The sequence below is a fragment of the Salvelinus sp. IW2-2015 genome, linkage group LG19, assembly GCF_002910315.2.
Source record: "Salvelinus sp. IW2-2015 linkage group LG19, ASM291031v2, whole genome shotgun sequence".
Taxonomy (NCBI): Eukaryota; Metazoa; Chordata; class Actinopteri; order Salmoniformes; family Salmonidae; genus Salvelinus; species Salvelinus sp. IW2-2015.
In genome coordinates this window covers 3,270,088-3,295,084 of record NC_036859.1, presented here as the reverse complement: position 1 = coordinate 3,295,084, position 24,997 = coordinate 3,270,088, and the positions used below count along the sequence as shown (strand labels likewise).

Genomic DNA, 24,997 nt, shown 5'->3' with positions numbered 1-24,997 from the left:
TAGCTACTGGCTAGCTAGCTGAGACCAAAGAGATGAGATAACGTTTTTATGACTGAAGCACATATCTTCTGAGTCACAGAGTGCCCCCCTGTGGACTGAAGCTGAACTTCACTACAACATTATAGTTAACCCTGTTTAACGTTAGAAATGTTGATGTGGTAGAATTGACTAAATTATATTATTCATAGAGGTCTTATAACCTATTCCATTCTACAGGTAAAAATGCTTGGCTCATGTTTGTTATTTCCATATAGGCTATGTAACTATTTGTTTAAAAAAAAAAAGCCCATTATTAAACTGGTAAAATATTAGTTTTTCTTTTTATTACTCTTTTATTCACTTAGCTATTTAATTGTAATTTTGGGGGGGGATTTTCTAGAGGTTAACATGCAAGTAAGCATTTAATTTCACTGTGTACTTACTCCATGTATATATGAAAAATAAACAAAGTTGAACTTGAATTTAGAAGGGGTCAGCCAGAAAGACAGGGGAAAAGATGACAAGCTTTGTGGTTAGATTGTGGGTGAACAAAACATTGAAAATACATAGGCCCTTAAGTTATATAATGTTATGTAATCAAAAAATCTCACATTAGCTGGTAGAATGGATAAAATGAATCATAGACGTCTTATAACTTACTCAATTCAACAGGTATTTTTTGTTGTTCATATATTCATATAGCCTAGGGGCTATGTAGCTTCTCATCTGTCATGTTTGGAGTTGTGTTGCACTGTTATGCAGACACTTTCAACTGTTAAGAAAAATGTGATTCCCTGGTCGTGTCAGTATGCATTAACTTTACAGAGCAACTGCCCCTAAAAATCACCTTCTCATTTAGAAAACAGCCTATGTGGGATCGGTGTGAGTCAGAAACATTTATTCCACTGTCAAAATTGACTACAAAGTTTAAATAGGATAATTTTGGTCATAGAGCCAGTCTCGTCCAAAACAAAGTTTTGTGAGACTTGTGGTCATGACTGCATCACAATGTAAATTAAGGTTGGATTCGTTTCAATCATGCCCACATGGCAGCACACAAGTAATCATCAGTTCAGTTCAGCTGAATGCGACCCAATCTTAATACCAGTGGTAAATTTGGGTTGACTTTGGATATCCCTATGGGGTAGTTAGGTACCATCTGTAAATTACACAATGTACATGGGACAATATGTTAAAATTCCAAAAACTCCAAATGACTTAAAACCCTCAAACAAACTATAAATTGTAGACGTACATGTACAAATATTGAAAGCATTTAATGAGAAAACAAAAATGTGTGTGTTACGTTCCCCAGTTTCTGTGTTGTTGTGGGTTTGTGTATATGTGTGTGTGTGTATTTCAGGAAATGGCTTCCTGGATTCCAAAACAGCTGATTGGTCGGCCCATCACTAATTGGAGTTTTGACCCCGCCCTCTCGTCAGGGGATACAGCTGTCTGCAATTACCGACTCCCTCTGCAGCTTGAAAATGCAGTGTTCCTTTGTTAGGAGAGAGTATGTATGTGCTGTGTTGGTTAGAAAGTGTTGTGAAGTGTTTTGTAGCCGCTCCTGTAGAGGTATGTGTATACCGTAATACCTAGTGTTTTTGGTTTATTCAAGTTGTTCACCAAGTTTGGTGAATTATTCTGTTTCATTTGTTCCCAGGGGGGGAAGGGACCTAGGGAGTGTTTAGGCAAGAGTCTTGCAGGCATACATATACCTGTAGTATTTACTATGACTATGCACACTAGGTAAGACCTGGGCGGACCACCCTCTGTATTTTGGTTAGCGCGCCAGGTGGCGTTAAGAATAGGTAACCAGTGGGTAGGCAGGTAAGGTAGGAGAGGGGAAACTAACTTTTAGTTTCTTTGCTTTGGTTCTGTCCAGCCCCTTTTCCCCACCTTACAGTGTGAAGGAAGAATAAATTCCCTGTAAATGGTAATATTCTCTGCCTCTGTCAACCTTACCAGCAACCAGCAAAACCAGCAACACCTACAATCACATACCTTTTTTTCACTCCACAGGGAGTTGAGTTGTAGCAGGGTGTCCCTCCAAGAGGTGTACGTAACAGTGTGGAACATGAAAATAGTCTAATTTACATTGTGTAATTTATTGAGGGTTGCTAACTAGCCACGGAGATAGGCTAGTCAAAGTAAGGTCACACACCAGCCAGCTGAAGCTAATTGGGGCGGCAGGTAGCCTAGTGGTTAGAGCGTTGGGCCAGTAACCTGAAAGGTTGTGGATTGAATCCCCGAGCTAACAAGGTAAAAATCTGTCATTCTGCCACTGAGCAAGGTAGTTAACCCACTGTTCCCTGGGCGAAGAAGACATGGATGTCAATTATGGTAGCCCCTCTGATTCAGAAGGGCTGTTTAAATGTGTAAGACACATTCAGTTGTACAACTGACTAGGTATTGGTGAAATAATTTGACTAACTCTTACCACCTGCGAACACACACGAGACATCCACATCAAACCACACCCGAAAACCAACTCACGTTTGAGTTCAGTCATGGCCACTAGCATTTCTTAATGACCCAAACCTAAAACGAGTCCAAATCAGGAACTGCAGTTTCCCTTAAACTAACCAGTGACAAGTTGCACCTCTATCTTGCTACCTTTCAGATGAGCCAAGGAGGAGGACAGATGAGACCAGCAGGCCAGTGGAGCACTTAGAACAGCAGCAGCCAGGGGCAACTGGTAGGGAAGGGGATGAAGTCAGAAGTTTACATAAACTTAGGTTGGAGTCATTAAAACTTGTTTTTCAACCACTCCACAAATTTCTTGTTAAACTATAGTTTTGGCAAGTCGGATGGGACATCTACTTTGCGCATGACACAAGTAATTTTTCCAACAATTGTTTACAGACAGATTATTTCACTTATTCACTATCACAATTCCAGTGGGTCAGCAGTTTACATACACTAAGTTGACTGTGCTTTTAAACAGCTTGGAAAATTCCCGAAAATAATATCATGGCTTTAGAAGCTTCTGATAGGCTAATGGACATCATTTGAGTCAATTGGAGGTGTACCTGTGGATGTATTTCAAGGCCTGCCTTTAAACTCAGTGCCTCTTTGATTGACATCATGGGAAAATCAAAAGAAATCAGCTAAGACCTCCACAAGTCTGGTTCATCCTTGGGAGCAATTTCCAAACGCCTGCAGGTACCACATTCATCTGTACAAAAAATAGTACTTAAGTATAAACACCATGGGACCACGCAGCCGTCATACCGCTCAGGAAGGAGACGCGTTCTGTCTCCTAGAGATGAACGTACTTTGGTGCAAAAAGTGCAAACCAGACCTTGTGAAGATGCTGGAGGAAACAGGTACAAAAGTATCTATATCCACAATAAAATGAGTCGACATAACCTGAAAGTATATCGACATAACCTGAAAGGTTGCTCAGCAAGAAAGAGGCCATTGCTCCAAAACCACCATAAAAAAAGACAGACTACGTTTTGAAACTGCACATGGGGACAAAGATCATACTTTTTGGAGAAATGTCCTCTGGTCTGATGAAACAAAAATAGAACTGTTTGGCCATAATGACCATCGTTATGTTTGGAGGAAAAAGGGGGGGGCTTGCAAGCCGAAGAACACCATCCCAACTGTGAAGCACGGGGGTGGCAGCATCATGCTGTGGGGGTGCTTTGCTGCAGGAGGGACTGGTGCACTTCACAAAATAGATGGCATCATGAGGAAGTAAAATTATGTGGATATATTGAAGCAACATCTCAAGACATCAGTCAGGAAGTTAAAGCTTGGTCGCAAATGGGTCTACCAAATGGACAATAACCCCAAGCATACTTCCAAAGTTTTGGCAAAACGGCTTAAGGACAACAAAGTCAAGGTTTTGGAGTGGCCATCACAAAGCCCTGACCTCAATCCCATAGCAAATTTGTGGGCAGAACTGAAAAAGTGTGTGCGAGTAAGGAGGCCGACAAGCCTGACTCAGTTACACCAGCTCTGTCAGGAGGAATGGGCCAAAATTCACCCAACTTATTGTGGGAAGCTTGTGGAAGACTACCCAACACGTTTGACCCAAGTTAAACAATTTTAAAGGCGATGCTACAAAATACTAATTGAGTGTATGTAAACTTTTGACCCACTGGGAATGTGATGAAAGAAATAAAATCTGAAATAAATCATTCTCTACTATTATTCTGACATTTCCCATTCTTAAAATAAAGTGGTGATCCTAACTGACCTAAAACAGGGAATTTTTACTAGGAGTAAATGTCAGGAATTGTGAAAAACAGAGTCTAAATGTATTTGGCTAAGGTGTATGTAAACTTCCTGACTTCACCTGTATACAAAACAATCCCTGCTAAATTCACTGGTTAGCTAATCCTGGACCAGCTCTATAGTAGCAGCAGTATCTCCAGTGTGTCAATTAGGGTGTTATGAGCCAGTATTGTTCCTCCCTGTCAATGGGTGAAAGCCGTGTAACTTCCTATACAGCTCAACCTTGGCAAGGTCAGCTGACAGGCTCTTGGCCATCCTATCAGTGGTCCTCTTCATAATGCGGGCTGCCTCGATAGCCCTGTCCAATGTCCTGTTGATATCCTCATCCTAAGACAAACAACAACAGTTTAAGGTTACGCTTGTATCTCAGTCACCTTTTATTTACTTACAAAAGGCATAGAAAACGGTTATGACATGAAATGATAATAACCTACACAAAGCTCCTTGGTTCTTTTAGGATTACAATTCTTTGTAAAATAAAATTGAACACAAAACAAAGTGTCCAGTACAAGTACCAGATGTGCTAATTTGTTACAAGTTAACAGTACCACTAATAATTTATCAGTAAATACAAGTAAAACCCTACTGGTACCCATTGATATGAAATAATACTTTCCATGTGGCCAGCCTCACCTTGCTGGCTTTGTGCCTGCTGGCTCTGCCCCCAGTCCTGGGGGGGCTGAGAGCTGGGGGAAAGGTCCGCTGAAAGTACACATTGCTGGGCAGCAGTGCTGAGTCTGACTGGGTAGAGCGCCTCCGATGGTGGGAGACAGACTGCTGCTCTCGCACTTTGAAACTGTTGAGACCACGGTGAAGAGCGAGAGCATGAGTACAGTAGTGTAGGAGTAGGCAACCCTAGGAAGCATCTCAGTTCTTCTCTCTTTCACCTTCACTGATGAAGGTTCAAGCAATATGGAGGATAAATATGGATTCAAATAAGGCAAATAGATTATGGCAATAAATGATGAAACCATATCTTACCCTGCAGGTAAACTGCAGGAGGAGCCATAGTTGACTTGCAACAGAGGCTTCTGGAGAGGCTGAGAGGAGAGAGGATACCTGCCCTTAGAGTAGACATTCTCCATGTCACCTGGTGGTGCTACAATGAAAAAAGACAGAATCAACATCGCAACCCCGACGAATCTGTTCAATGTTTACATGTTAAAATGAACTGGGTAGAGTAGTCAGAATGATACACAGTCATGGCAGTGTCACAGGGGTAGGAGTGGGCTGGTCCTTACGTGGAGATCTGTAGCTGAAGTTCTTGTATGAGTGCCAGAGTGCTGGAGGACTGGGATGGGTGAGATTGGAGGTCTCCAGAGAACGGTTCTCCTCTGATGCTAAAAGGGATTTTAGTATTTAGTATTTTATTAGGATCCCCATTAGCTACAGCCAAAGTTGCAGCTACTTTTCCTGGGGTCCACATAAAACATGACATAATACATAACACCAACAGACAATTACATGTAGAAACACACACAACTGCCTTTATGACCACCAAATTCAACTTTAAGGCAAATTCTGCAAGCTGAAGGACCAAAATCTAATTCAGCAAATGATTTAATATTTTGTTTAATATAATGTAAGAATCCCTCTTGTTTTTGCAATTGTTCCTTTTATTTTACACCCATAAGCAGAAAGTCAATACCAGCACCACCAACCTGTATTCAAGTGTTTTTTGCTCTGGGGTTTCACTGGTCCATCTGAGCAGGAGTAGGGCTTGCTGCTCCCTCTCCTGCCACCTAGAGGTGTACTGTGGAATGGTAACATGATCCCAGACCGGTCCGACTCCACACTGTCTGTACCTAGAGAAGACGACCACATACAATGACCTACATATACAGCGCCTTCAGAAAGTATTCAGACCCCTTGACTTTTCCCACATTTTGATTCTAAAATGTATTAAATTGTTGTTTTTTTTAAACCTCATCAATCTCCATACAATACCCCATAATGACAAAGCAAAAACTGGATTTTAGAAATTTTTGCAAATATATTACAAATAAAAAATGGAAATAGAACATTTACATAAGTATTCAGACCCTTTACTCAGTACTTTGTTGAAGCACCTTTTGCAGCGATTACAGCCTCGAGTCTTAACGGGTATGACGCTACAAGCTTGGCACACCTGTATTTGGGGAGATTCTCCCATTCTTCTCTGCAGATCCTCTCAAGCTCTGTCAGGTTGGATGGGGAGCGTCGCTGCACAGATATTTTCAGGTCTCTCCAGAGATGTTAGATCGGGTTCAAGTCCGGGCTCTGGCTGGGCCACTCAAGGACATTCAGAGACTTGTCCCGAAGCCACTCCTGCATTGTCTTGGCTGTGTGCTTAGGGTCATTGTCCTGTTGGAAGGTGAACCTTTGCCCCAGTCTGAGGTCCTGAGTGCTCTTGAGCAGGTTTTCATCAAGGATCTCTCTGTACTTTGCTCCGTTCATCTTTGCCTCATTTCTGAATAGTCTCCCAGTCCCTGCCGTTGAAATGATACTGCCACCACCACGCTTCACCGTAGGGATGGTGCCAGGTTTCCTCCAGAAGTGATTCTTGGCATTCAGACCAAAGAGTTCAATCTTGGTTTCATCAGACCTAAGAATCTTGTTTCTCATGGTCTGAGAGAGTCTTTAGGTGCCTTTTGGCAAACTCCAAGCGGGCTGTCATGTGCCTTTTACTGAGGAGTGGCTTCCGTCTGGCCACTCTACCATAAAGGCTTGATTGGTGGAGTGCTGCAGAGATGGTTGTCCTTCTGGAAGGTTCTCCCATTTCCGCAGAGGAACTCTAGAGCTCTGTCAGACTGACGATCGGGTTCTTGGTCACCTCCTTAACCAAGGCCTTTCACCCCCGATTGCTCAGTTTGGCTGGGCGGCCAGCTCTAGGAAGTCTTGGTGGTTCCAAACTTCTTCCATTTAATAATGATGGAGGCCACTGTGTTCTGGGGGCCTTCAATGCTGCAGAAATGTTTTGGTACCCTTCCCCAGATCTCTGCCTCGACACAATCCTGTCTCGGAGCTCTACGGACAATTCCTTCGACTTCATGGCTTGGTTTTTGCTCTGACATGCACTGTCAACTGTGGGACCTTATATAGACAGGTGTGTGCCTTTCCAAATCATGTCCAATCAATTGAATTGACCACAGGTGGACTCCAATCAAGTTGTAGAAACATCTCAAGAATGATCAATGGAAACAGGATGCACCTGAGCTCAATTTCGAGTCTGATAGCAAAGGGTCTGAATACTTATGTAAATAAGGTATTTTGTTTTTTAAATATTTAATATATTTGCAAAAATGTCAAGAAAACTGTTTTGGCTTAGTCATTATGCGGTATTGTGTGTAGATTCCTGAGAATTTGAATTTAATCCATTTTAGAATAAGGCTGCAACGTAACAAAATGTGCAAAAAGTCATGGGGTCTGAATACTTTCCGAATGCATTGTATATACTGTAACTACTGCTGTATACACCTTTTCTATTTAAACCATTATTACATTGGGATACAATCACATATGCCTCTAAATGTATGTGTGGGAATACTTGGGAACAGATTTCCTAAGTTAAAATCACTTGGAACTGATTTCCCGGTGATTTTATTTTAGTATTTTTAATTTTTGTTCATAAAACTTGGGGGGGGGGTCAAATCAAGTCTGCTGCCAATTTGGGAACCCTGTACTACTGCATTAGACATAGGCAGGCATCAACCCTGATGCAAAATAACGTTGTTGTTAACAACTTGGTTTTGATTACTCCCAGTACATTAACCCGGTTAGTAAGGTACCTTTGCTCTTGCTGGGGTCCATATCTGAGGAGATCCAGTCTTCTATCTTGTAGTTGGTGTTGGTCAGACTCTGTCTGCTCCCTGCTGGTTTGTGGTGTGTTCTGGGCCGGGTCTTGGGCCTTCTGTCTCTGTTCTGCCTGCATCTGGAGGTCAGGTAATCCATCCTCTGGGAGAGGTGTGGCAGCTGGACCAGACCCTCCTCCAGGTCTCTCTTCAGCTGGGACACCTCCGACTGCAGGGCCTGGATGGCCGAACTGGAGAGAGAGAGGGGTTGGCCAACTCAAAAACAATAGGTTTTTGCCTCTATGAGGTATTACCTGGCAGCCTGACCTGGTTACCAATTTCATATGATAAAGTTTCCTCTTGAGTTGAATACTCAGTACTTTTAGACTAACCCGTGACAGGAACAGGTGTGGGAGTGGCAGTCTCTCTGTGGCATATCCATGGTGATGCTATGGGAGGTTTTTAATTGGCAGTCAGGGCCGTGATGACTGAGCTGACTGGTAGTGTGGGATTCACCCTCTGTGTGTACATTAGAGCATTTAGTTCAGTGTTTTCCCTGCTGAACTGTCTACTGAATAATGTCTATACTTTCACTACGACCACAGCAGGCACTCTGTGATTCCTCATCACTCACCATGCAGTCCGGCAGGTACACTCTGAGTAGTGCTGGTCACCCAGTGGTCCACCGCAGTGGTGCAAAGCTGCAGCTGAGCAGGTGTCTGTAGGCTGGGTCTCCTCTCTCCAATATCCCTAGTCAGATGGACAGTAGACTGCAGGCTAGGTGTCCCTTTTCCTGTCAGCCCAGCCGAATGGACATTTATCTGCGGGTTGGGTCTCCTCTCTCCCACCTGTACAGGCTGATGCATAGTGGTCTGCAGGTTGGCGCAGGAGCCTTCACTGTCACTCATACTGATAGGACTAGAATTCCCATCAGGCTGGAACTGGAGCCTGAGGTTGGATCGTAACAACATAATAAACATACATGAAACATTGACTTTTTCAGTTAGCCTGTAAGCAGTTGTATGGATGTGTGTGCCTGTACCTTTCTGTATGGAGTTTTGGTTGAGATAGTCCTGTGGCTTGGAGACTCAAGTCAGAGCTCCCTAACCCACTGTCTGTCTCTGGACTCACTATTCTCTGCAACAACAATGTAACATCCATGTAGCTAATGTACAATATTACAATAGTCTGTGGTATTGGCTAGGGAGTTAGAGTAAATACAGAACTAAACATGGGACAGCTAATATAAGTCATAGAAGATGACGTTACCTGGGAAGTGGTGAGAGTGTGGTCTGTGATGCTCTGGGACTGGCTCTTCAGATAAGAGGAGCAGGAAACCTCTACAGCCAGACTCACACTCCCTCCCAGGTCACAGTCTGGGCTCAGGGGACTCTGCTGCAGGCTACAGTAACAACGACAACAATACACGGTCAAAATAAAAAGATGAAGACAGGTTTCATTGGTAAATACTTGTCCCACAGACCTTTCAGGAATGTTTGGCGTGTCAGTTTTGGAATATGAGACAGTACACCATCTCTTACTATGGTATTTCTGAAATCCCCACATCAAATAACCACAACTGTATCAATTACACTATAGAGTGGGGATTAGTTGTGTGGTCCATACATTATGCACATGTGATACATTATAAAGAAAAGAGTTGTGTTGAGGTGAATATTGAATTGGTTAGCTTGTTTACTTATCTAGTACAGTACACTCAAATGCCAAAACACTAACCTTTCAGGTGTCCACAATCTGTCTCGAAATCCCGGGTTCTGGAGAGCCAAATACTGCAGAACCCGATCACGAGCTATCCCCTCAGATAGGCCCGAGCAGGTCCAGCTCCTCTCCTCTTCTTCCTCCTCCTCTTCCTCTGTGTTGGTGATGTCCAGTGTCTCCAGGGAGCCCTGTGAGAGCCTCCGGGGGAACAGACAGAAACACAGCGACTAAAACAAACTGTTCCTACTTCTAACGGAACCCAACACCCCCTCTGTGCCTGGATGGAACATTATCCCCCATGGGAGGGCCAGAAGCGTGCCTGATATCAGCACACATGGACATATGCACACACACACACACAAGCATGCACACACGCGCACACAAGCACATACTCTCCACTCACAGCATCCATCAACAGTCTACATGACTATCTGACTATCTGAATCTAAAGCCATTCATGTACCACAGGTACAATAACTTGCCATTGATGTCAATGTCATGGAAATGACAGATAATATCACTCCCCAAGACAGGATTTCTACTTGGGGTCATAAGGCATAAAAACATAAGTACTGTATGTAAATGGTACACAGTGTAGTATTGCAGGAATGTAGATGGTACACAGTGTAGTATTGCAGGAATGTAGATGGTACACAGTGTAGTATTGCAGGAAATTGTCAGCATGCGTACACCATGTGTTAGTATTGCAGAATGTAGACACGGTACACAGTGTAATATTGCAGGAATGTAGATGGTACACAGTGTAGTATTGCAGGAATGTAGATGGTACACAGTGTAGTATTGCAGGAATGTAGATGGTACACAGTGTTGATATATTGCAGGAATGTAGATGGTACACAGTGTAGTATTGCAGGAATGTAGATGGTACACAGTGTAGTATGCAGGAATGTAGATGGTACACAGTGTAATATTGCAGGAATGTAGATGGTACACAATGTAATATTGCAGGAATGTAGATGGTACACAGTGTAGTATTGCAGGAATGTAGATGGACACAGTTTATTGCAGGAATGTTGATGGTACACAGTGTAATATTGCAGGAATGTAGATGTACACAGTGTAGTATTGCAGGAATGTAGATGGTACACAGTGTAATATTGCAGGAATGTAGATGGTACACAGAGTGTGATATTGCAGGAATGTAGATGGTACACACGTGTAGTATTGCAGGAATGATGATGGTAACACAGTGTAGTATTGCAGGAATGTAGATGGTACAACAGTGTAGTATTGCAGGAATGTAGATGGTACACAGTGAGTATGCAGGAATGTAGATGGTACACGTGTAGTATGCAAGAATGTAGATGGTACACAGTGTAGTATTGCAGGAATGTAGATGGTACACAGTGTAGTATTGCAGGAATGTTAGATGGTACACAGTGTAGTATTGCAGGAATGTAGATGGTACACATGTAGTATTGCAGGAATGTAGATGGTACACAGATGTCAGGATTCGCAGGAATCAGTAAGATGGCTAACACAGCTGTAGCTCCACTATGCACACGAATGCTACGATGGCTACCTACAGCTTAGTATTGCAGGAATGTAGATGGTACACATGTAGTATTGCAGGAATGTAGATGGTACACATTGAAGAAACCCATGAATTTACAGGCCTATGGAGCAACTCAGAGATGTGTGATGAGTACCGTAGACTGACACTGCTGTGTCCTGTGCTGTTCAGTTGGGGGTCAGCAGGTGTGAGATCACAGCTCTGGTCTAAACCATCATGTCCATGGACCTCTCTGGCCTCTTCCTCATCCTCCTCTTCCTCCCTCTCCACTGTCTCATAACCTCCAGTGGAAAAACAGGGGCCTGGAATCTGTAATGTGAGACCCTGACCACAGAGAGGTTGATAAGAGGAGAACACATTTTGAGTAGCTAATGTGTCCTCACTGTGAAACATGAGCGACATCGGAAATTATTGTCACTCAATTAGAGCGCTGGACACGCCTCCACTTACAAAACAAGGACTTGGGCTGCATTTCATTCTAAAAAGTTGTCCCCTCCACAGATGGGGATAAGGTATTGTTCCTCCTAGTTTACACCATATCGCTTTCAACTACTCAGTCCTATCAAATCTGCGAGGGGGAGTGAACGGGGGGCCGAGGCGAGGACGCAACTTTTGGGAATGAAATGTAGCCCTGTTCATCAGGACTACTGCTGCACAGAACACGTGCATCCAAAGCTTATGTTGCTCACACAAACACGTCTCACATGTATGCATTTAAGATGAAGGAAATGTAGATGGTGCAATTAATTACTCCCTTAGTTGAGCACGCCTAACATTACAGAGGCTTATACCAGTGTAACTAACAGTGCAATAATCGATATAACTACTCGGTAAAAGGCTTGTACGTACATGCATTTATGCAGTAATCATTAAGGTATTTGAGTGAGTGAGTGAGTGAAAGAGTGAGCAAGCAAATAAAGGGCAAAGCAGCGAATGAACAGCTATGCTATGAGTAAGTGAGTGTGTTACCTCATGCATGGGTGGTGGAAGTGAGGGGGTGAGCAGACCAGGAAGACTGAGACCCCCACACAGTGACAGGAGTGTGGAGGATGAGTGGGGTGGGGAGAGCTGCTGCTCACACACGTTCCTGTCAATCAGCTCTTTAATGTCCTCTAGACGCATCCCTATCCTGAATATCTCCCCCTCCACCTGCCTTCACACAAACAAAAAGAACCGATGAAGTGCATAAAATACCCCTCACATCATGCTGAATTCTACACAAACCTAGCCTGGGTGTCAGTTTGTTTCTGGTTTTAGACAGAACTGCCTAATTCACACACACTTTAGGGCTAAACTGTGCCAAGCCAAGCTGTAGGCTACTGAGCTGACCTAGTTACGCATCTACCATTGTTGCTGAAACCGCGCGGGAATGGTCTATGTGAAAAGAAAATAGCCGAGCCAGCACATTACAGTTCTGGGTGGCCCTATAGTGTGAGTCACGCAGACATACTGTTTAACTCAAACTCCTCACACACAATAACATATATCAGTTGACCTCTAACCTTTCGGGGTCGAACTGGCCTGTGTTCCTGGCCAGGCCAAAGTAGTTCTGCATCTCCAGAGTTCTGTGCTCCTCCTTCTTACTGATGTACTGCCTCTCCAGCTGGTCCTGGGAATCCATCATACTTTTAAACACCTGGAAAACCACACAACGTTATGAATTCCATAACAACACACTCTGCTTATAGAATAAAGGAAATGAGAATCAACTCTTATTATAAGTTACAATTGTTACAACTTCTTTAGAATCACATCACCCAGAATACAGTCCTGAACAGAAAAATACTTTTAAAGTAACGAAGATCCATTTACCATTTCTTGCTCTTCAATAGCAATTGACATTGTGGTCAGACACGTTTTGAATTCATCCACCTGTAATAAAAATAAGTGTTTATAATTCAGTATCATTTAAATGATGGGTGATAATGCACCACTATACAGCTTTGGTGTGTTTTCCAGGTTACCTTCAGCAAAAACTGACTGATAATATCCCTCAACTCCCTGGTCATCCTTTCCCCTTCACTCTGTTGGTCCGTCTGGGTCGGAGAAGTGCTAGGCTGTTTAGAGTGGTTTTGTTGGTTTGGACCATCAGTAAATTGTCCTGCAAACACAAAAAAAGCTGAAACGATGCAGATCGAACGTATGTTATGGCCTAAATTCTACAGCATTGAAAATGGAAAGTATGTTATTTCTAATTGATGATGATTTTGTGTGAAATTGTTTTAATTTAATGAGGAATTTACTAATGTCATTGATAAGGTCGCATCATCTCATGTAAACTGGTTGTATAATATATTTGTGTCATCCTCACTCTTAATGACAGACTAGTTGTGACTTTGAGTGTAACCGGAATCTTATGTCATCCGACCCCATTTGCCACTAAGGAAACCGGTGGCTCTTGGCCAGGTAATTTGTAACAGAGCGAGGACCCGTCATAATATCAGATGTCAGAGACAGCATCTTGCCTGTAGGAGATGGGGGGTTGGGGAAGAGCATAGATCCAAAATGGCTTCCACCAGGACCCGGAAGGTCTTGTTGGTCACCACAGTCAAAATCCAGGGTAAGGTCAGAGGGCGCTTGATTCTAATTTGTTGACACATTTTGAGATAAATTCAGTCCAAATTGACAAGAATAAGAAGGCTATCTTAAGGCTATATTTAATGAGATGAAAGAACAGAAAGACCAAAGAGAAAGAAGTGTTTAAAAAGAGAAAACATTCTGAAGACTTACTTTTGTCCCCAGTCTCATCTGATCAATGAGGTTCTCAGCCTCTGCATACTTAGTCATAAGTTTATCGTATTCAGCCTAAAAGAGAAAGATGTCTTCTGGATGAAGGATGTATGACGCATTTGTATAGAGGTGTGCGAGCTATACTACTGAACATGATGACCCACCTGTAGATGACGCACCAGTCCTGGGGAGGTTTCTGTCTGTTTGTCCTGGTCTCTGAACACGTAGGGTCTCTCTGAGGGCTGAATAGAGTCCTCCATCACTCTGTGGATCACCTCCAAAGCAGAGGACTTACCCAGCATGCCTGGCGAGGACTCAGCTCTGAGGAAGCTGGGAGAATGGCTGACAGGTCTCACCGGAACGCTGGTACTCTTCGGGATTTTCACTTTGGGGGCCACCTTGGAGAAGTCAGGGAGTGGGTAGTGTACTTGGCCCTGTCCATACTTTAATTCGCTGAAAGACCTGGTTCTGACCAGGGGACCTCTATAGACTTGGTCTTCCTCCTCATCTTCATCATTCTCATCTTCCTCTTTGGTTAGGTCTGAACCATTACTGCTATCATTACTGTCCTGTTCAGAGACTTCACTTTTACTGTTTGATATGCCACTATTTTGAGGAGAGTTGACGTCACTGTTGTAAGACTCAGCACTCCGTGTGTTCTTTCCCTCTGAGGCAGTCCCTTTTCCATTTTTCTCCTCCAGGTTTTTTCTTGGACTCATTTGAACACTCTTCCCTTCATCTTCTTCCTGTAGGCTCTGACTCCTCTCACTCTCGCTGCTGGGTCCCCTTGCGCTGCTGCGTCGTGGGGCTCCTCCACTATTATTATTATTGGGGCTCCCTGTGCTACTGTGCAAAGGGCCCCTGCTCAGCACTGTCTCGTCCATGCTCTCCAGAAGGGACACCTCCGGCAGGGTCTCTGCCTCGATCAGACTGCCTGAGCAGAACAGCTCATCCTGGGAAAAGTGACGGAGCAGCAGCTGGGTGATGTCTGGGTGTGGGACTTTACGGACAGGACTACTGCATGTGGGAACAGCCTCTGGTTTTGTAGAGTCAAAAAAAGCTCCTTTACCCTCTCCCTCGGGTGGAGTTATAGATACATGGTTCATAGTGTTGACTTCAATTTGCATGTGACCTTGTATGATATTGACCTCTCCAACCATTGCTGGCAAGTCAAAATGATCTCTAACATTGTGTCCTGAATGCAATGCTCCAGCTTGGTCTTTTGACAGAACATCAGCTATTTTGCAATTCTCCTCAGACTTGTCACTGTCATTGGTTGTGGGGTTAATGTACTGGCTTCCCAGGTCCCCGTCATGTGGAAGGTCCTCCTGTTCTTCATCGGAGGTGTCTCCTGGGTTCTCATACTCCCAGATGGTCTGCTCCTGCTCGGTGTTGGGTCTCTGGGCAGACACCCACTTCCCACTGCTCTTGGTTTTACCCTCCACCACTCTCTCACTCTGGCCACTGACACAGCTACTGCTCTCTGTGGAGGACTCCCCAGAGTCAGACACTGACAGCTCTAAGTTCTCTATGAATGACAGAGAGTAAGAAGTTGTGAAGTATTCATAGGAACAGTATGCTACAGTCATTTTATAGATTGGCATGATATTGTTACATAGCTTACCTTACGGCTGTTATATATTTTTTTACAATGCAATTGCTAAAGTATAACAATGGTGTTTCTAGAGTAATTACAGGGTTACTAGACAGGTATAAGAGCAAGTTGACAGCGTAAGTCTTACCACTGAGATGGATGCTGTTCCCTGAGACAGCCGACTCTGCCTGGGAGAGATGCACCGTGAAGGAGCCCTCCAGGTCACTGAAGTGGAGACTCTCATCCTCACTCAGGTCCACAAAGATACTCTGCCGGATACACTTCTCCCACAGCACAGAGGACTGAGGGGAAGAGGCTCTCCTCTGGGCTTCAGAATCCTCCTCTTGATCTTGGGGATCCCCTTCCATGTGCTCCTCACTCAGAACTATCCTGATGCTGTGCTAGCCCACGGCTTCAACAACTTCCCCAATGCTTACCTCCTCCCTCAAAACGGTCCCCTCCTTAAAAGGAGCCCTTTCTCTGGCCCAGTTTTCCACCGATGCCTTGACTCTGGTCTCCCGGGTCCCGTCTGCCTCGGTCTGCAGATAGAGGGAAAAGGGAAGAGGAGGACAATGGCCCTGTTCATTCCTTAGCAACGCAGACAGGTGAACCGAGAACAATAGATCAAGATGTGTTCATCTCAATTATTCAAGAATCTGTATGCATTGTGTAGGCGTGAGTGTTGTGTGTGTGTGTTTGAGGGTAGGTTTGTGTGTGAGTATGAGAGTACCTGTGCATATGAGTGAGAGAGCAGCCTAACCTACAATATGTGTCTGTGGGTGCATGTATGAGTAATGTGAGAGACTATATAAACTTGCTCTTCAACATAACAAGTATGTCATAAGTTCACAAGCACTTACTAAGCCAGTATAAGTACAATTATATTAGGATAACTAACCTCTCTCTCAAAGGTCTCATACAGTCGGTGCAACCTCTTAAAATAATCTCTAAACTAACCCTATAAATGGTATGCCAAATTCATGATGTTAATAATAAACATTTACATATGGATATTGGCATTTTTTATTTATGTAAAGAATAAAAAAGACAATATCCAAATGTAAATGTTTATTAGGCTAATATCATGAACGTGGAGTAACGCTTCTATTTATAAGGCTAACGTTACCTCTACCCGTGCTGCTAAGTTAAAGTTAGCAGCATTTGTCTGTCCTGTACCTACTGAAACTCACCTGACCTGGCCCTTAGCAGTCCAACTTCAGCTTTGACAATCTCATCTGTTTAGAATGTGTTCTCTCCTACACATAATTGATTCGTATGTGATCTTTAACACACCAGTTCCTATTTCGTATGTCACATTGTTTCAAGCTCTAGGGCAGGTTAATACCTGTGGATTCATCAATAATGTACATTGTATCGCTGAACGTCTGGACTTGACGCGAGGAGTTTGGTTGCTTCAGGACTCCTGAAAAATTCTCAAAAAAGCATGGGGGAGCAGCGAGCTCACTTCACTCTTCTCCCCCTGCTGCTGACAAACGCAGAGCTTTTGAAAACACTTGTGTGTTTTGACCACCTCTCAATTTATTTAAACAATAGTAACGTCGCTTGTTAGTTTGCTAGCGGCTAGCCTCAACATTATCAGCTAACTTAGCTAACTTTCTTCAACAGTGCAACTAACGTTGAGGCAGTTTTGTCAGGCAGTCGATGCTGGTTAGTTTACTTACTAATTTCCAGCCCCAAAACGGAGATGTTTGCATTAGTAAATGCCGTTACAGTAAAAAACGACTATCTTTGTTTTAGTTTGCTGATGATAGCATCATTTTTGCTGACCCATTTGACACTTTGCAGCTGCATGAAGATGACATGAATGACTCATCGTACAGTTGACACATTCATTATTCAAATGTCATTGGTCCAGAGCAATGGCTGTACGGTCCAAGAGACGGTTATTTGGGGCGTGGCTATCTTTGAATCTGCTTCGCTGATTGGCTACTGAACTAACAACACAGAGTAACAGTAGCTAAATTCCCCAACCACTCATCGAAGTTAGCTAGCCAAAACTTTATTGCTAGCTAGGTTATCAAAGTGCCGAATTCATAGCTAAGAACTTAGGTTTGTTGTTGTAGAATAAAACTGGACTTTTTATTTGCCGTCGAAGTATCGAAAAGGGGAGTAAAACCGTTGTTCGAACTGGACCGCCTAAAGTAAGTGGACTGCTAGGCTACCCAGTTAGCTAATTACAGTAACGCTAGCTTGCTAACAGGTTGTAGAGGTTCTCTGGTTGTGTACCCATAGTGTAGCCCTTTTAGTTATAAGATAAATACAAAATATAGATATGGTTTTGGTTGTAGCTTGCAAGATGGTTAGAACTGGCTTGTTAACTTGCTAACGTTAACAGTTAGGTGGCTTTCTCACTTGATTTGCTGATCAAATCTGTCAGATGGTGACTGAAGTTTTCAAAAGAACCGAGTTCACCATTTGGGGAACGCCTTATGTTAGTCAAAATAAATATTTTCTATGTCATTATTTGCAAATCCACGGTAACAGTGAAAGTGATAAGGCTCCGATTTCAGTTAATCTGATTATTATATATATTTTTTAACGTATGCAAAGTTTGGTAACAGAATGCCGGGTTGTGCGGTTTGTTCTGTAATAATGTTACCAAACTTCGAGTAAATGTGTTTTTGTAAAATTCTCAGTGGAAATTGCTAAAAGTAGTCCTTGTGCATAGTTGTATGGTTTGCAACTATGCACAGTTGTTTTTGTTTGAAATTACTTTTTAAATAGTTCTCAGCATCATTCTGTTATCGTGGAATTGCCTGTCTGTCTCGTGTACAAAACACCTACAGTTTACTAAATTAGTTACTGTAAAAGTGCAATGGAAATTATTTTTACTGGGAAATCATGGCATAACTTAATCTCATTTTGGAAATTAATTAGGACACTAGGCTAGCTAGATATATGCCTAAAAGAAACCAGTAGGACTAGAAGAATATTCAACTATTGAAAATAATCTAGCTATGTCACAATCTTTTTTTTTTTTACCAGGTTTCTCATAGTCCCAATCCCAGCACTGAATAATTTCAGGTGAGGACTGTTTCTCTTTCTAGATCTGTCCCTTTTGTTTTGATGGTGATTTGCTGGCTGTATCCCTGCTATCAGGCTTTATGCTGCTTTGGTGTTTCCATGTTTGCTTGGCTAATAAGAGGATGTGGACACAAAGACACAATAGATCACCCTGTGAGTACATTAAAGATGAGGTCATGGTGACAGTCCAGTGTGTGATGTGGGAGCTTCCTGTGAAGCTGGCCTTTCAAATGACTGCTTTTGTTACCGCAGCTGCGCTGTATTAGTAGATCACTTGTCCTTTTAACCACTACTTCATACAGAGTGCAGCTTTGTCACCAGGGACGGCAGGTTAGAGCGTTGGGCCAGTAAGAGGAAGGTTGCTGGATCGAATCCCCGAGCTGACAAGGTAAAAATCTGTCGTTCTTCCCCCGAGCAAGGCAGTTAACCCACTGTTCTCCGGGCCCCAAAGACGTGGATGTCGATTATGGCAGCCCCCCGCACCTCTCTGATTCAGAGGGGTTGGGTTAAATGCGGAAGACACATTTCCGTTGAATACATTCAGTTGGACGACTGACTAGGTATCTCCCTTTCCCATTTGGCGCACACTACTGGAAAAGGCCTCATGCGTAAGCATATGTACAAGCATGTACTGTATGTAGTTCGGGAACAGATTCCCGAAACACAAGCAGGCTCCACTTTGGATTAAAGTAGTTCACATTAACCTGGCCACTAAACAGCAGAGCTGACCTAGTTCTCATAGCTTTGTTCTCCAAGATTTGGGGATCATTGATCCCAAATGGATGCAATGATAAGCTTGCTACAAATAGTTGCTCCAAAGATAAGCTGTCTACAACGTTCCCAAAATGAGGTTTTCTGTATACTCATTGTGGCTACGATATGGGATTGTGGAGTGAAATATAAAACTGTGCTGAAATAACTTCCACCTTGGTGTGGCTGTCAGATTCTGGCCTCCCCCCTGATGTGACAACCAGCGCTTTTTGGTTACAGTTCTGCTCTGTGGCGTGGATGCCCGCCGGCCAGTCCCTGAATCTAGGTTGTCCACGAAAAGAATTCACAAACACTTTCTGCAGGTCATCATGTAGGCTAGGCCCTAACACAGTTAAAGAGAGAGCTCAGAAGTACCCCAAAGTTATGTTACTCACTGTAATCAAAAGGGATCTAAAGTCAAGCTGCCAAACCCATTTCCATGCCGACATCACTTGTGTAAATTCTGCATACACCAGGAGGCATCTGTGCAAGCCTCAATCCCTAATGAAAGGGAAGGATTGGCACTATATAATTACATGAGATTTGTGTGCACCGGCCTTATTAACATACAGTTGTTTCCAGAAGAAGTAGCCTAATGTAAGGTTTTTTTGCTGATCACAGTTGTTGCTATGACCTCCTATCCTTCTTGGCTGAGGGGTGCAAGTCTTTCTCATGTCTGCTCTGCTGCCTGCCGGGGTTTTAGTGGTGAGGGGTTAAACTGAGGACGGTGGTGTTCTGGAGTGAATTCAATGCTCTGCTGCTCTCTGACCTCTGATCTTCATGTGACCACTGAGTCTTTCAATTTTGCTTCAAATTGTGATGATGCAGTGGTTTTATTAAGCTGTATCCAACGAGCAGATCAACAAAGGGGAGGTTTATGGTGGACTATCCCCAACCAGGTTGAAAGTTGATTACTCCTGGATTAAGAAAGTCTTTCAATAATCTTTGTGAATGTCATTTGGTTACAAGCTGTTGTGATACAATTTTTTTGCTAATCTACTATCAGAATATTCCTCTATCCACCAATAAATACACAATTTTAAAATTCCTCAATTCATATGCACCTGCAGCATACATTTGAATACTGTCCTTTACATTTGTAATGATCTTGCTCTTGATGTGTAGTAGTAGCCTAAATTGGGTTTGGGAAAACCTGTTTACTACTAAAATGTGTGCGTAGGTAAAGAGGGGGCCTACTTGACCGCATGTGGGAACGAGGTGGCAGTTGGTCTTGCTCTGGTGCTGTACCTTACATACTAGACTTGCTTATCACTGTACTTACAATGGAATTTCCACAAGTCTTCACTGTACAGGCCTTGTTTTGAGTCTGCGGCCAGGCTACTTTCCCTATTTCTCACTAAATAATAACATATCAATCAATCTACAATTATCTTTGCTGTGGTGGATACATGTTCTATTTTGCCTACCAATGATTTGCATAAAGCATTAAATGTATCTGTTGTGATTGGTGAAAATCCTTCCCTGCTTCTCTGCTTGCCTAGGCTAGCTGTATCCTCACCCTCCGGTAGAGCCTAGCACACCTCAGAGCATTCATGGTTGAGTCAGTGATTGACAGCTTGCGTGTGGTTTGGCTGCCACAACCCATCCATCCATCGCCTATCCACTCCTCTCTCACACCCCCTACCTGCCTTTCTTGTCACGCTGTTTAGTGGGTGTTGCCATGGTGTCGTGTGGTCAGGAGGCTTTACACACAGCATCTTGTGTTCTCTTCACAGAGGGCTGCTGAGGAGAGCTGTGCTGGCACTGCCAAGCCAAGCTCAAACTGTAGCCTGACGGACAACACTTTCTGAGGATCTCTCTGTCATTCCTGGGGCTACGTGTCAGCTTAAGAGGTCAATCAAAGGCGAGCACAAGGGGAATTTTAGGACTAGTTCTCCTGGACCATCAGATGTTTTCCACTTTTGTTTTTACCAACATTTTTGGGATTTAAACTGGGATCGTCCCACTTATAAATCTTCAATGGATTCCGTTGGCTCTTTGGTTAGCATTGTTGATGAGGACCAGTCCTATCATGTCCGCTACAGGTAGGCATGAACCTACTCATATCCCCTTGCATTATACTGTCTCAATCTTTGGTCAACATTTTGTTTCATGTACGGCCTAGAACGGTTGCTTTAAACTTTCCTTCATACTAGTGAGAGAGAAAAAAAGTGTTGGGACAAGAATTGAACAGAACTGATGTGTAGGATTTTATACATGTACACAGTAGACCAAGTGGCCTAGATTTCATACTGGTGTCTCATAGGTCTGTCACATGGGATGAGATCAGCTTTCCCATGTAGGTTCCGGGTGTGAATTGCTAGGCTAGGTTTCCCACTTCCATTTAACTGAAGTTGTTAACCTCTCTACCGTCCCACCTGGCCAACATCCAGTGAAATTGCAGAGCGCCTTATTAAAAAATGTAAATACTCATTATAAAAATTAATAAAACATACAAGTGTTATCGGTTTAAAGATTAAATTCTTGTTAATCCAACCACGGTGTCAGATTTCAAAAAGGCTTTACGGCAAATGCATACCATGCGATTTAACAGACAAATCATTACAAACAGTTACCAGCCAAGTAGAGGAGTTACCCAAGTCAGAAATAGTGATAAAATTAATCACTTACCTTTGATCTTCGTATGGTTACACTCACAAGACTCCCATTTACTCAAATATTCGTTTTGTTCGATAAAGTCCCTCTTTATATCCAAAAACCTCTGTTCGCGTGTTTTGTTCAGTAATCCACAGGCTCAAAGGCAGTCACAACAGACAGACGAAAAACCCGAAAAGTAGCCGTAAAGTTCATAGAAACATGTCAAACGATGTTTATAATCAATCCTCAGGTTGTTTTTAGTCCTAATAACAATAACATTTCAACTGGACAAAAGCTTCGGCAATATAAAAGGAAAACAAGAAAGGCGCACTCTCGGTCACGCGCATGAAAAACCTCTGGGACACTGAATGGTCCACTCATTCAAAGTGGTCTTACTCCCTCATTTTTCAGAAATACAAGCCTGAAACAATTTCTAAAGACTGTTGACATCTAGTGGAAGCCATAGGAAGTGCAATTTGAGTCCTACGTCAACGGATACTGTAATGGCATTCAATAGAAAACTACAAAATTAAGAAAATCACACTTCCTGGATGGATTTCTCAGGTTTTTGCCTGCCATATCAGTTCTATTATACTCAGACATTATTTTAACAGTTTTGGAAACCTTTTAGAGTTTTCTATCCAAATCTACCAATTATATGCATATCCTAGCTTCTGAGCCTGAGTAGCAGGCAGTTTACTATGGGCATGCTTTTCATCCAAAATTCCGAATGCTGCCCCCTACCCTAGTGAGGTTAAAACGTCTTATGGCTAGGCGTCCCGTCAGCGGGACACCTGTCGACAATTTCCGGTGAAATTGGAGGGCGCGTAATATTCAAATAAATAATCTGGGAAATTATGGATATTAAACATCTAGGTACATACAAGTGTATATCGGCTAAAAGCTTAAATTCTTGTTAATCTAACTGCATTGTCCGATTTACAATCGGCTTTACAGAGAAAGCATGCCATGCCATTGTTTGAGGACGGCACCCCACATCAACATATTTTTCAACCAGCAGGCTTCATAAAATCACAAATAGCAACTTAAATAATCACTTTTTGAAAATCTTCCTCTGATTTGCAATCCAAAGCGTCCCAGATACAACATACATGGTCCTTTTGTTAGATAAAATCCTTCTTTATATCAAAGTCTTTAGTTGGCACCATCGATTTTGGGTTCAACATGCAGACAAAGGAATCCAAAAAGCTACCGTTAAAACAAGTCAAACTACATTTCTATATAAGCCTCAGGTACCCTAAAATGTAATTAATCTATAATATTTAATACGGAAAGAAGTATGTTCAATAGAAAAGTAAAATTAGCAAGTGCGCATCCTCTGATTTCCGACTCCCTGTACCAAAACTAAAAATGCTTACTCGTTTTGGAAGAAACAAGCCTGAAACCTTAAACAAAGAGTGTTGACATCTAGTTGAAGCCATAGGAATTGCAATCTGGGAGATGGAATTGCATAGGACCTGTAGCTTTCCATTGGAAGAGCATGGGATCAAAAAAAAAAGATAAGAATCAGGTTAGTTTTTCATTGGATTTTCTCCTACCATATCATTTGTGTTAGTATCATATATTATTTTAACATTTCTACAAACTTCAGTGTTTTCTATCCAATGGTACCAATTACATGCATATCCTGGCTTCTGGGCCTGAGTAACAGGCAGTTTACTTTGGGCACGTCAGTCAGGCGGAAATTCTGAAAAAAGGACCCTAGCCCTAACAAGCTTATTAACAAGCAACGCCTCATTTTCACCCAATTCTCTCATTCTGAAAATTAACCACATACCGTAGAGGGAAAGCATTAGTTCACAGATAGTAGTTCGTTCGTTAGCTAGTTAACATTTCACACAGATTGCCAGGGTCCAGTAAGCAACTAATGCATAATAACTTGAACGGCAAGGAGTCGTATACCAGTTAATACTATAGCGAATTGGTTAGGTTACTAACGTTAACTCATCTGATGTTGTAACATTAGCTAGCTAAAGTTAGCTGTCTGACTTTACTAGCCAGCTAATTTTCACACCATGAACTCAATTATTTGATCAATTAAGTTGGCCAATGTTGCTCAACATTTCTCTGGCTAACTAATGGAGAATTCGATCCGCCAGCAAGATACTTAACAATGCTAACAATACTTGTTCCATCACACTTTCTCCCTCACCTCAAACTTTCCAAATGCCAGTTTTTCGGTTACAGCTCATGAAGTACGCTTCATCACCTTACCACCCCCGTCTCGGTGGTCAGGCTTCTCACCTACCTCTTCTTTATCGTCCCGGGGACGTGCTGCTGTAACTGACAAACTGCCTTTCTACTCTCTCCTGTCTTTCCAGGGCGTGCGCACGCTAATGCTGTAACTAGCAAATTGGTTGTCTCTTCTCTCTTCAGTCATGTGCTGCATTCTATTGTTATGTGAGTGACTGGCTGAGCCTCGGATACAGCCAGTGTTGTTCCAAATGCGCATCACTCGTTCGCTTACAGCCAGTAGTGATCCAACCCGCCCCCCCCCATACTTTTCTCATCGGATCTACACGAATCACGTAGGTTACCTATTTTGGATTCAAAACAGTGAATTTTGCCGAAAGGTGACTAGTTTGCATCCCTGTCCAACACTCAGACATAATTTATAAACAAAGCATGTGTTTAGTGAATCCGCCAGATCAGAGGCAATTGGGATGACATGGGATGTTCTCTTGATAAGTGTGTGAATTAGACAATTTTTCTGTCAAAATGTAACAAGTACTTTTGGGTGTCAGGGAAAATGTATGGAGTAAAAAGTACATTATTTTCTTTAGGAATGTAGTGAAGTAAAAATTGGCTAAAATATAAAAGTACAGATACCCCATAAACCGATTTTAGTACTTTAAAGTATTTTTACTTAAGTACTTTACACCACTGCAATTCGACCACGAAGGTCTGATTTCACGCAATCTCCTCTGAACAGTTGATGTTGAGATGTGTCTGTTACTTGCCCTCTGAAGCATTTATTTGTGCTGCAATCTGAGGTGCAGTTAACTCTAA

The 24,997-nt window shown here is 42.7% G+C and overlaps 1 protein-coding gene and 1 long non-coding RNA gene across 2 annotated transcripts; one reads left to right on the top strand and one right to left on the bottom strand.

Moving 5' to 3' along the window:
• Positions 1–477: 477 nt before the first annotated feature.
• LOC111979538 (protein AKNAD1-like) lies at positions 478–16,107 on the bottom strand. The gene is made up of 16 exons (XM_070449060.1): positions 15,723–16,107; positions 14,145–15,508; positions 13,981–14,055; positions 13,716–13,833; positions 13,215–13,351; positions 13,063–13,122; positions 12,753–12,886; positions 12,220–12,403; positions 8,632–8,938; positions 8,390–8,516; positions 7,995–8,248; positions 5,889–6,032; positions 5,469–5,567; positions 5,209–5,326; positions 4,861–5,023; positions 478–4,554 (listed from the first exon to the last, which is right to left on the bottom strand). Exons 1-16 carry the CDS (start codon positions 15,940–15,942, stop codon positions 4,384–4,386), a joined length of 3,675 nt encoding a protein of 1,224 aa, XP_070305161.1. The 5' UTR covers positions 15,943–16,107; the 3' UTR covers positions 478–4,383.
• Positions 16,108–17,532: 1,425 nt separating this feature from the next.
• Positions 17,533–21,433, top strand: LOC111979638 (uncharacterized). The gene is made up of 3 exons (XR_002879347.2): positions 17,533–17,736; positions 18,581–18,619; positions 21,106–21,433. It is a non-coding gene; the product is annotated as an uncharacterized lncRNA (long non-coding RNA).
• The last annotated feature ends 3,564 nt before the right edge of the window (positions 21,434–24,997 follow it).

Excerpts from the sequence above, each read along its gene's own strand:
- LOC111979538 (XM_070449060.1), bottom strand. The coding sequence starts at position 15,942 with ATGGAAGGGGATCCCCAAGATCAAGAGGAGGATTCTGAAGCCCAGAGG. Across the intron at positions 8,517-8,631 it reads TGTACCTGCCGGACTGCATG|AGGGTGAATCCCACACTACC; the intron begins GTGAGTGATGAG and ends ATGTACACACAG. Across the intron at positions 8,249-8,389 it reads CACACCTGTTCCTGTCACGG|TTCGGCCATCCAGGCCCTGC; the intron begins GTTAGTCTAAAA and ends CTCTCTCTCCAG.